At 45.9% G+C, this 12,427-nt stretch overlaps 1 protein-coding gene across 1 annotated transcript in view; it reads right to left on the reverse strand.

Annotated features, from left to right (window-relative positions):
- LOC145344481 (cytosolic carboxypeptidase 2-like) overlaps positions 1-11,005 on the reverse strand; it is a 105,316-nt gene extending 94,311 nt beyond the window's left edge. Inside the window, exons 1-3 of the mRNA XM_080191637.1 lie at positions 10,853-11,005; positions 6,521-6,664; positions 5,867-6,052 (exon numbers count right to left, since the gene is read on the reverse strand). Of these exons, the coding sequence (XP_080047763.1) occupies positions 5,867-6,052; positions 6,521-6,638 (304 nt within the window). The 5' untranslated portion in view covers positions 6,639-6,664; positions 10,853-11,005. The remainder of the gene's footprint in view (positions 1-5,866; positions 6,053-6,520; positions 6,665-10,852) is intronic.
- Positions 11,006-12,427: the final 1,422 nt, after the last annotated feature.

Consider the following 12,427-nt stretch of genomic DNA (forward strand, 5'->3'; position numbering starts at 1 on the left):
TTTCCTCTGGGTGCTCTGGTTTCCTCCCACACTCCAAAGGTGTGCAGGTTAGGTGCAATGGCCATGCTAAATTGACCCATAGTGTCAGAGGGATTAGCAGGGTAAATGCTTGGGGTTATGGGGATACGGCCTAGATAAGAATTGTTGTTGGTGCAGCCTTGATGGGCCAAATTCTTCTGCACTGTACTATGATTCTAAATTCACGCCAGCCAATTCTCACTCATTCTAAACTTGCACCACCCAATCACCACTCTTCCGAACCCATACCAGACAATCCTACTCATCCTAAACCCAGCCAATCGCCACTCATCCGAAATTTACCCCAGCCAATCCTTATTTCGTCAACAAATATGGATGTGCATCAAACCCTGCATGGGACCCTGTCCACTCATTCATCCATCTTCCCATGGATCCCCACTCAACAGTGGACTGATTTCTAAGGTTTTCATGGTCACTAAGATCCCCATCTCCTCCTACAGTGCTCTCAGCCTGCTTTGTGAGCTCAAGCAAGAAATGCTTATGGGGAAGGTAGTCAAGGCATATGGCATGCGTGCCTTCATTGGCTGGGGAATTGAATTTAAAAATTGGCAAGTCATGTTGCAATTTTATAGAACATTAGTTAGACCGCCTTTGGAATATAGTGTTCAATTCAGGTTGCCACACTACCAGAAAGATGTGGAGGCTTTGGAGAGAGTACAGAAAAGATTTACCTGATATGGAAGGCATTAGTTATGAGGAGAGCTTGGAGAAACTTGGCTTATTCTCATTTGAATAAGGGAGGTTGAGGGGCGACCAGATAGATGTCTACAAGATTATGATAGTCAGAAGCTTTCTTCCAGGGTGGAAGGGCCAATTACTAGGTTTAAGGAGTGAGGGGCAAGGTTTAAAGTAGATGTACGAGGCAAGTTTTCTTTTACACAGAGGGTGGTGGATGCTTGGAACTCGCTGCTGGGGGAGGGGTAGTGGAAGCATATACAATAGTGTCTTTAAGGGGTGTCTTGACAAATACATGAATACGATGGAAATAGAAGGATTTAGTTCAGACAGGCAGCATGGTCGGTGCGGGGTTGGAGGATGAAGGGCCTATTCCTGTGCTGTAATTTTCTTTTTTTTTAGCAATACATAGCGTTCAAGGAAAATGCCCATTCACAAGACGACTTTTGGATTCCTTTATGTTAGCTACCAGTCTCTTATACTCTCTCTTTGTTTCTCATTTTCTTTTTTACTTTTTCTCTCGATCTTCCATACTCAGTCTGGTTTTCACTTGTAATATCCAGCTGACATTTAGCATTTATGTGCACCCTTTTTCTTTTCCATCTTAATTCTCTGTATCTTTCATCATCCAGGGAATTCTTGTTTTTTTTCTACTTTTCCCCCTCGTGAGAATGTATCCTGGCTGTAGCTAAACCATCTCCTTTTTAGAGACAGCCCATCATTTTGTTACAGTTTTGCCTGCCAATCTTTGATTCCAATTTCCCTGGGCCAAATTCTTCATCACCCCTCCTTGGTTGCTCCTTGCCCTTTTCCATAGCAAACCTTGTGATAGTATGGTCACTATATCCAAAAGTTCTCTGAATCACTAGGCCCATTTTATTCCCCAGAATCAGATCCAGCAATGCCTCCTCCCTCATTGGGCTAGAAGCACATTGATCAAAACAATTATTTTGAACTCACATGCAAAACCTTTTCCCCCCTCTGTAATTTCCTGCCACATTTTCCCTCTAAATCTTTCCCACCTGGTGGTGGCCTACAGAGTATACTTAGTAATGTAATGATATATCCATTGTTTCTTAACTCTTGCCAAATTGATTCTGTCCTTGACCCCTCTGGGACTCCTCTCCTTCTCTCTCTCCCTCTCTCTCTCTAGCACTGTAATATTCTATTTCATCTCCTTTCTGTCCTTCTCTACCTTTCCTGATGTTTACCCTTTCTTGAACATCTCTGTTATCTTCATGATGTCAACTTCCAATGTAGCTATTTGTTCATATATTGCACCAATCTTATTTACACACTGTCTCTTCATATCCAAGTACAATATCCATTAAGGGGTGGCTGTAATGACATACTCTGACATCCACCTTATATCTTCCAATTTCTCACTATAAAGCTCTCTGCTTCTCCATTATGCAAGTTAGTTCTTCTCTCTCACATGACCTGCTGGTTCCCACACCTCTACCAAGTTATTTTAAACTCCCCAGTAGCACTTGCAGTTAAAAAAAATATTTTACAGGATGTGGGAATCACGAATATTGCTGAACATTGTGTGGTCATCAATGAACATCTGACCTTGAAGGAAGGTCAATGATGAAGCAGCTGAAGATGACTGGGCTGAGGACACTATCCTGAGGAATTCCTCCAGTGATGTCCTGGAGCTGAGATGATTGATTTCCAACCACCACAACCATCTTCTTTGATGCCAGGTATGATTCAAATCAGCGAAGAGTTCTCCCTGATTCCCATTGACTCCTCCAGTTGCTCCACAAGGAGCAATCCATCTGGCTTGTACAGATCTCTCTCCCCGAGCATTGATCCCAAAGAGATAAAGCATTTTTTCCTGCACCAGTTCGGCAGCCAAGCATTCAACTATAGAGATAAGCTAGGTATATTGACCCCTTCCCTGGAGAACCAATCACTTGCTTGCTTAGTTTTGCTCACGACAAGCTTTAGCAGTTTTTTTTGCACACAATAGTGGTGGACAAAATGTTGTACAATTTCCTCAGCCCCACCCAGTTCAACTGCTGACATCTGGACCCTGTCAGTTAGTGGAGTGGGAAAATCCTGCCAGAATTCAATGCTTTCTGGTGTTATACTTCCCTTTTCTCCACAGCTTAATTCTCAGCAAATCCCAATTCCATTAGATCCAATTTCACCTGACACCGTGCGTTACTGTCCACACACTATCTGCCCACACAGTACCCATTCACTCTCTGACCGCCCGCACACTAGCCAACACACATTACTCATACACGCTGCCTGCTCACTCTTTGCCCGGTCACACCCCACACACCGCCTGCTCACTCTCTGCCCACACACACACTATCCGCTTGCTCACTGTCCACTCTCACTCACACTGTTGTTGTAGGTTAAGAATCTGGTACGTACAAGATTACCATGGGGCTGAGTGTATTACTGCCTATGCCGTGATGTAAGAGAACACATGATCTTCACCTCGGGCTCAGACTAGCATTGGACAGAGTTGTTTGCATTAGCAAGCATTGAGACAGTTCCTAGGCCAAACACTTTATATATACATAGTTCTTGTAGTGAGTAATGCGTACAGTTAACATAATGCTGCAAAGTCTTCCCAAAGTCTTCCCAGCCTGATTAGTAAACACCACTTGTAGGGTCCTCAGTAACTGCTGCTCATTGATAAAGGAATCTGTTCAAAGGAAAAGTTCTTCAGCCATCACCATGGAAATGATGTGAAAATTTCCAGTGTTGATTCACACAAAGAACCCACAACAGCAGGCAGGAAATTAGAGCCGTAATTGGAAGGAGATATTCTTGGGGAAATGTACCAAAGTAAGGTGGCAGATTTTCAAAGAATGTTTGTCTGGAGTTCTGCATGACAAGGTTCCGATGAGACAGGGAAGTTTTAGTAGGCTACAGGAACCATGGTGCATGAAAGTTGTAACGAATCTAGTCAAAAAAAAAGTACAGAAGGTTCAGGGAGCTAGGAGATGTTAGGGATCTAGAGAAGTATATGGCCTGTAGGAAGGAACTTAAGAAGGAAATTAGGAGAGCCAGAAGGGGTCATGAGAAGGCCTTGGCAGGTAAGATTAAGGAGAACCCTAAGGCGTTCTACAAATATGTGAAGGGTAAAAGGATGAGATGTGAAGGAATAGGACCTATCAAATGTGACGGTGGGAAAGTTTGTATAGAACCGGTAGAAATAGCAGAGGTGCTCAATGAATACTTCAGTATTCACAATGGAAAAAGGATCTTGGTGGTTGTAGTGCAGACTTGTAGCGGACTAAAAGATTGACTATGTTGACATTAAGAAAGAGGATGTGTTGGAGCTTTTGAATAGCATCAAGATAGTTAAGTCACTGGGACCAGATGGGATGTATCCCAGGTTACTGTGGGAGGTGAGGGAAGAGATTGCAAAGCCTCTGGCGATGATCTTTGCGTCATCAATGGAGACGGGAGAGGTTCTGGAGGATTGGAGGATTGCGGATGTGGTTCCTCTATTCAAGAAAGGGAATAGGGATAGCCCAGGAAATTATCGACCGGTGAGTCTAACCTCAGTGGTTGGTAAGTTGATGGAGAAGATCCTGAGGGACAGGATTTATGAACATTTGGAGAGGTATAGTATGGTCAAAAGTAGTCAGCACAGCTTTGTCAAAGGCAGGTCATGCCTTACAGCCTGGTTGAGTTTTTTGAAAATGTGACTAAACACACTGTTGAAGGAAGAGCGGTAGATGTGGTTTATGTGGATTTCAGCAAGGTGTTCGATAAGGTCCCCCATGCAAGGCTTATTGAGAAAATGAGAGGGCATGGGATCCAAGGGGACATTGCCTTGTGGATCCAGAATTGGCTTGCCCACAGAAGGCAGAGAGTGGTTGTAGATGGGTCTTTTTCTGTGTGGAGGTCGGTCACCAGTGGAGTGCCCCAGGGATCTGTTCTGGGACCCTTGCTCTTTGTGATTTTTATAAATGACCTGGATGAGGAAGTGGAGGGATGGGTTGGTAAGTTTGCCAATAACATGAAGGTTGGAGATGCTGTGGATAGTTTGGAGGGATGTCAGAAGTTGCAGTGTGTCATAGATAGGGTGCAAGACTGGGCGGAGAAGTGGCAGATAGACTTCAACCCAGATAAATGTGTAGTGATACATTTTAGCAGGTCAAATGGGATGAAGGAATATAATATTAAGGCTAAGACTCTTAGCAGTGTGGAAGATCAGGAGGATCTTAAGGTCCAGGTCCATAGGACTCTCAAATCAGCTTTGCAGTTAGAGGATGTGGTTAGGAAGGCATATGGTGTACTGGCCTTCATCAATCGAGGAATTGAGTTTAGGTATCGGGAAGTAATGCTGCAGCTGTATAAGACCCTGGTCAGACCTCACTTGGAGTACTGTGCTCAGGTTTGGTTGCCTTATTACAGGAGGTATGTGGAAGCCATTGAAAGGGTGCAGAGGAGATCTACAAAGATGTTGCCTGGATTGGGTGGCATGCCTTATGAGGCTAGGTTGAGGAAACTCAGTCTTCTCTCCCTGGAGAGACGAAGGATGAGAAGTGACCTGATAGAAGTGTATAAGATGTTGACAGGTATTGATCGGGTGGATTCTCAGAGGCTATTTCCCAGGGCTGAAATGGCTGCCACAAGAGGACACAGGTTTAAGGTGCTGGGGAGTAGGTACAGAGGAGATGTCAGGGGTAAGTTTTTCACTCAGAGGGTGGTGGGTGAGTGGAATCGGCTGCTGTCGGTGGTGGTGGAAGCAAATTCAATACGGTCTTTTAAGAGACTTCTGGATGAGTACATGGGATTTAATAGGATTGAGGGTTAATAGGTAAGCCTAGTAGATAGAGATATGATCGGCGCAACTTGTGGGCTGAAGGGCCTGTTTGTGCTGTAGTGTTTCTATATCCTATGTTCTAACATCACACAACAAACTAAATGTTCACTCTGACTGTGTACAAACCTGAAATTCCTAAAACAGTTTTCAGAAAGTCCAAAGTCCTTACACCCTGCTAACTCCCACATTCAGCAGAGCCCACACATGGTAACTGGGAATTGTGGGTCATGTGTCAGCTGAAGAATTCTGGAACCAGAATGAACACCCCAGAGCAACTTGTCAATTAGTGACAGAGAAACAGCAGAGTGAGCTTATTTGCAATACAATCTAACCAAACCCTCATGATCTTACCAATATGGCGGATTTGTTCCTTGATGACTTCACACTCTATTGGCCATCGTGGGGCTTGCTGAGGGCCACAGCTTGCAACAGCATAGAGATCGTGGGGCTCACGGAGGCGAGGTACATGTTTTCCAGCCTGATAAGCAAACACCACTTGTCGGGTCCTCAGTAACTGCTGCTTATTGATAAAGGAATCTATTCAAAGGAAAAGTGCTTTAGCCATCACCATGGAAATGATATGAACTTTTCCAGTGTTGATACACACAGAAAACCCACAACATCACACATCAAACTAAATACTCACACTGACAGTGTACAGACCTGAACAGAGCTGTAATACTGAAACAGCAAATAATCTTCACAAAGATTAATCTGCTCCATACGGATCTTCACAACAATCGACCTGTCTGCACTCTCTCATATACTTCCTAACACTGACAACCCCTCACACAAACCCCCCTCACCCACACCTTCCTAACACTGACACACCCCCTTCACCCATACCCAGCCCCCCACCTGCCCCACCCCCCCTCGCCCCGCCCCCCCCACCTCTCCAACCACCCCCCCTCACTCATTCCCCCTTCACTGACAACCTCTCCCCCTGCACCAATACCCTTTCTCTGTCCTTGACACCCCCAGCCTGAGACGCCCTCATTCACTCACAGTTACATTTTGGGGCCTCTCCATCTCCGTCAGTTGAGCTGCTGCTGTTGTTTTCAGACTCCACCTGATTCTGATTCGACTCCAGGTCTCCCTCTGGCTGCCAACTTTGGAGCTTCATCCTGTGGGTCAGGGGAGCAGTGTGACCTGTGCCCAACACAAACACTCTGTCAGTCTGCACCCCACAAACCTGGACTGACTGCACCGGTGGAGATATCATTGCGGAGGCCTGAGAACTGGGCAGTTTGTGTCAGTGGATGGGGGTCTGTGCCTCAGGGCTTCCTATTGGCCACCACTGCTGTTTTTGTGCATGTGATGATGCATGTCTCTAGGCCAGCAGCCCTGCAATGTTCGCTTAATAACTTAGTGACTGGGACATTCATCCCCTACTTGTGTTCTCACCATCCTCTTTTCCCAGCCTCAGTCCGACATTGGCTAACCAGGAAGATCACCAGCCTTGCCCCAGCTACAACTAGTTTTCTTCCTAGTTTCCAGATGATAGGGGCAATGTCTCAGCAAGAATGGCAAGCATTTGCGGATTTAGTCCAGGAATCAGTATGTGAAACCAACCCGAGGTAAATGGGAACCTCAACAATAATTGTCCAAAAGGACAAGATTGGGGAATGTTAATACTTCCACTTCCCTATTACTGTGGATGTACAATTGTCTTTATTCACTTATTTATGTTGTCAGAAATCAATTGGAAATAATTACTTTCTGATCCTGCCATTCTCAGGGTTGCTCACTCCCTGGCACAAAACTATGCTGCCTATCGCTAATAAGTCTGTATTTTTCCACGTGTGTAAATCCTGTTATATACTGTTAATATTATAATGTTATATACTGTTAATATTGCACAGCTTTTCATTGTCTGTTTGTCAAAGATCATTTGTTCAACACAAAGGCATACAGACCCTTTCTGGATATAATCCCCATGTCAGAGTCTAAAGAGCTACCCGGAATTAAGGTTGTGCTGGAAATAAGGCCACAAGTTGCCGTTTTCAATCCTGTTGACCGCTGCTCTTTTCTCATCTTCTTCGCATCACCTTCTTTCATCTCTTCTCATGATGACTTCCGCTGGTGAAACAATGCATTTGTGGCAGCAATTCCTTTGTCCCAGGAAAGCACCAACTTGGACGTGGATGCCTCATCCGTTCCAAACTTTTGGGATAAATCTTCAAAATCCATGACATAGCTTGAGAGCTAATTATTATGTAAAGGAAAAGGGTTCTTGAAGGAACAATTTAGTACATGAGTGTGGGTCAGCATTTGGTGGGAGGGATCAAAAGAAAAAGAGAAACAGGTATTAAAAGAATAACAGCAGCTACCCTGATCTCTGCATTGGACAGACGTGCCCATGTTACGCTTTATTGGATTCTTCACCGTGAATTGGAATACAGGCGTTCAGAAGAAAGGACCAATTTCAATAAGTTTAAATGGATGTACCCTGGTTACATGCATTCACCCCATCAGATGCAGACAAATGTGAAGATGATCGTTTTATTGGGGTGTATCCATCAGTTATCACATATGGGTATAACCAAAGAGTGGTGTATAGGAAGGATAATGGAAGCTCTGGATATTGCTCTCTGACCCACCAGTGATTTGTGGGGATTCACCAACCATGAGTGTATGGAACTGACATGTTTAGCTTCTGGCCTGGAAAAAGGGTGGACTTAGGACAGAAATGCCCTGGCAAAATCATTGAGAAAGAGTTCAAATTTTATGAAATTAGGAATGAGTTGAGGTTAACTGTCAATTCACCCTTCCCCACTTGTCTGAGGCCATTCCAGGAACCCAAGATAGACTGATACAAAATATACAGGGAGATGGTATATGATAACACCCACTATGAATTAGTGCCTGTAATGGTGGATCTAGTCAGGACACAGAGACTAGTGCCCCTCCCCACTCAGGAGACTATCATTCCAGATGACCCATAGGCTACTGGGTCAAAAAAGGGAATCGATGAGGGCGAGGGTAGACTCAAGCTGAAAGGGTACAAGAGGAGGAAACTCTTTAATGACTTAGCAACCACATACACGCAGGGGTGTCCACAGTTAATCCACTCAATTTGACTGATCAGCAAGCTCAAATTTTTTGCCCAACAAGTTAACCAGGCTTTGGAAGATTTAAATGAGGACACTTGGCAGGACACTGGGGGAGATTTGGTTGGGAACAAGGCAAGCAGCCTTATGGCTGCCATGCTAGAGCAGCACACCAAAACCAATAGTCAGATCATTAAGAGGGGGGTGTAAAAGAAGATGCCAGGAAGCAAATACAGATGCTGGATGGTTGAGCAGGTGAGGGAAAACCTTGACCAGGTTAGCAAGGGGAGGGTTTGGTCCTGGATCAGCCATGAGCAAATAAAACACTGGGCATTGGCATTCCCTGACACTGCCCAAGGGGCAAAATACTAATGCCCAGGGGGCATCTTGGCACAGCCCAGACATGGGAAATACCAAGGGGGGAGCAGAGGTCTCACTTCCACTCTGCAAGATCAGTGGGCAGAGGGAGGGAAAGAGGCCAGCAATTGGGGCTATCAGGGGCATCCTAGCCCGGGGTGGTTGGGCAGTCAGGGGGGTTTGGGCAAGGCCTGGGCATGCTTTGAGGGGGGGGGGGGGGGCAGCAGTTGGGCCGTGTGGGGGGTGAATGTGTCAACTTGCGGGATTGCGGGGCTGGTCAGCGAATGAGCTGGTAACAGTCAGGAGGCTGACAGAAAAGGGGCCACTGTACATGTGTCAATCTCTGCACTGACAGATCAGCACATGAGCAGTGACCCGCTCAGCGCTATGCTGCCGGTCTCTCCAGTGGGAATAGGCCCCACCCACTAATTTTCAATAGGATTTATGCGAGTGCAATCTCGTGGGAGATTCTACTTCAAATGCCTGCTGAAATAAAAAGTGTGCATTACTCCAGTTCTGCAAATTCAACACTTGGAATTTTTTTTGGGGAGAATTCCAACATTTGCAGAGTTAAAACCAAGCCAGTTACATTGGTATGTGGAGGACATGGCTAATGAAGATTGGAAAGGTAGATTAAAGAGTAAAACGCAAAGAAATATTTCAGAATTCTCAGTAAATACAGTTTCCATTGAGAAGTCAGAACTCCTTGGGAAAAGGGATACATCAATGGCTGACTGAAGTTACGGATAGCATTAGATTAAGAGATTTATAATACTGTCAAGCAGAGTCACAAACAGAAGAATTGGCAGAGTTATAGAAAGCAACAAAGGGTGATGAAAGAAACAGAGAAATAAGTAAACTAGCAGGAGTTAGAAAAGCAGATTGTGAGGTTTTCACAAGGTGCAGCACAACACTCAAGCAGAACATTCTAATGTGGAGTAATAGCAGATATAGAAGTATAGAATCCTACAGTGCAGAGGGAGGCCATTTGGCCCATTGAGTCTGCACCAACCATAATCCCACCCAGACCCCATCTCCATACCCCCTTGCATTTACCCTAGCTAGTCTCCCTGACAGGAAGGGGCAATTCAGCATAGCCAATCCACCTAACCACATCTTCGAACTGTGGGAGAAAACTGGAGCACCCGGAGGAAACCCACACAGACGCAGGGAGAATGAGCAAATTTCACACAGTGACCCAAACTGGGAATTGAACCCAGGTCCCTGGCACTGAGGCAGCAGTGCTAACCACTGTGCCAGCTATTAAAGGACAGGATATCACAAAAGCAATAATAGGACCATTTTCAGTTTGTGGTGGAATGCTGTAAAATTCAGTGTTGGGGTCCCAGCTACTTACAAATCTTCTGTTCAAACCCTGTGCTCCATGACCTTTTATTTAGTAAATAGTCCTCTACCACGCCCCATAATGCCCCACCCTCAGTCAATCGCCAGCCCTCCATTTCCCCACCCCAACTCCTCTCCCACCCTCAATCTTTCCACCACCTGGAAGTTCCCCTCCAAGTCACTTACCATCCAAACTTGGAAATTTATCACTGTTCTTGCACTGTTACTGGGTCAAAATCCTGGAACCTGCTGCCCACACCTCATAAATTGCAGTGAGTTCAAGAAGGCAGCCAACCACCATCACCTTCTCAAAAGTACTTAGGGATGGATAATAAGTGCTGGCTTAACCAGCAACACTTGCACCATGCAAAGGAATAAAAAAAAGCCCTCACCTGACTGTTCCTCACCATTCGGTTGACAACAGTTGAAAATCAAATCTATCCCAGTCCACCTCCCTCAATCTCCTGCTTCAATAGTTTTCCCCATGCCCTCCCTCTCCACAATAGGCCTTGTACCTGTTCCAGTTTCTACTTGTTCACTCTGACATTGCTCAGTGTCACACTTGTGTATATTTTTGTTAACGTACCATTTGCTGCTGTCTCTCCAGGTAGCTTCAGATTGGAAATGTTGGTCAATTAGCTGTTTTCAGTCTCAGTCATTCTTCCCATTGTGCAGAGTTTTGATTACTCACTCTCTCCACCATTTTGCCCATCCCGCTATCTGAACCCTCATTCCCTCTTTGCCAGTGCACCTTTAACACACTCCAGCTATTTACCTATCATCTCACTTCACCAGTGACCCTTTTCCCACTTTCAAACCCTTCCTCTTAATCAGCTTCTCTTAAATGCTTCACCTCTTTCTCTATCTCCCCATACCACACTAACATTCACATTGCCCCTCCCTCTGCCCCAACACCCCACCCCTCCCTGCCCCAACTCTCCCTAGTCCACCCCAACTCTCCCTCGCTGATTCTCACTTTGATTTCTCCTCATACACTTTCCCTCTACCATTCTGCACTAAGCTAAAATCTTTCTGGCTGGTTTCCCAGCAACCATAACCACAACACAAACACCTGCAGCTCCAGCAGGAGCTGCCGTAAAATCAAAATATAACCTGCATCCTTAGCAAGGCAGAGATAGATAAAGTGCACCCAGAGACAGAGGCAGTGGCAGAGACAGATAAAGTGCACCCACAGGCAGTGGCAGAGACAGATAAAGCGCACCCACAGGCAGTGGCAGAGACAGATAAAGCGCACCCACAGGCAGTGGCAGAGACAGATAAAGCGTGCCCAGAGGCACAGGCAGTGGCAGAGACAGATAAAGCGTGCCCACAGGCAGTGGCAGAGACAGATAAAGCACGCCCACAGGCAGTGGCAGAGACAGATAAAGCGTGCCCAGAGGCAGAGGCAGTGGCAGAGACAGATAAAGCACACCCAGAGACAGAGGCAGTGGCAGAGACAGATAAAGCGCACCCACAGGCAGTGGCAGAGACAGATAAAGCGCACCCACAGGCAGTGGCAGAGACAGATAAAGCGCACCCACAGGCAGTGGCAGAGACAGATAAAGCACACCCAGAGACAGTGGCAGAGACAGATAAAGCGTGCCCACAGGCAGTGGCAGAGACAGATAAAGCGCACCCACAGGCAGTGGCAGAGACAGATAAAGCGTGCCCACAGGCAGTGGCAGAGACAGATAAAGCGCACCCACAGGCAGTGGCAGAGACAGATAAAGCGCACCCACAGGCAGTGGCAGAGACAGATAAAGCACACCCAGAGGCAGAGGCAGTGGCAGAGACAGATAAAGCGCACCCACAGACAGTGGCAGAGACAAATAAAGCGCGCCCACAGGCAGTGGCAGAGACAGATAAAGCACACCCAGAGACAGTGGCAGAGACAGATAAAGCGCACCCAGAGACAGTGGCAGAGACAGATAAAGCGTGCCCAGAGACAGAGGCAGTGGCAGAGACAAATAAACCACACCCAGTTACATTTATTTATGTCACAAGTAGACTTACACTTAGGAAGTTACTGTGAAAATCCCTTAGTCACCACACTCTGGTGCCTGTTTGGGTACACTGAGGGAGAATTTAACATGGCCAATGCACCTAACCAACATATTTGACATTTATCATTGTCACGTGTCAGTATACAGTCAAAGTATTG

The sequence above is a fragment of the Carcharhinus amblyrhynchos genome, chromosome 6 (assembly GCF_965287045.1).
Source record: "Carcharhinus amblyrhynchos chromosome 6, sCarAmb.v2.hapA, whole genome shotgun sequence".
Classification (NCBI taxonomy): Eukaryota; Metazoa; Chordata; class Chondrichthyes; order Carcharhiniformes; family Carcharhinidae; genus Carcharhinus; species Carcharhinus amblyrhynchos.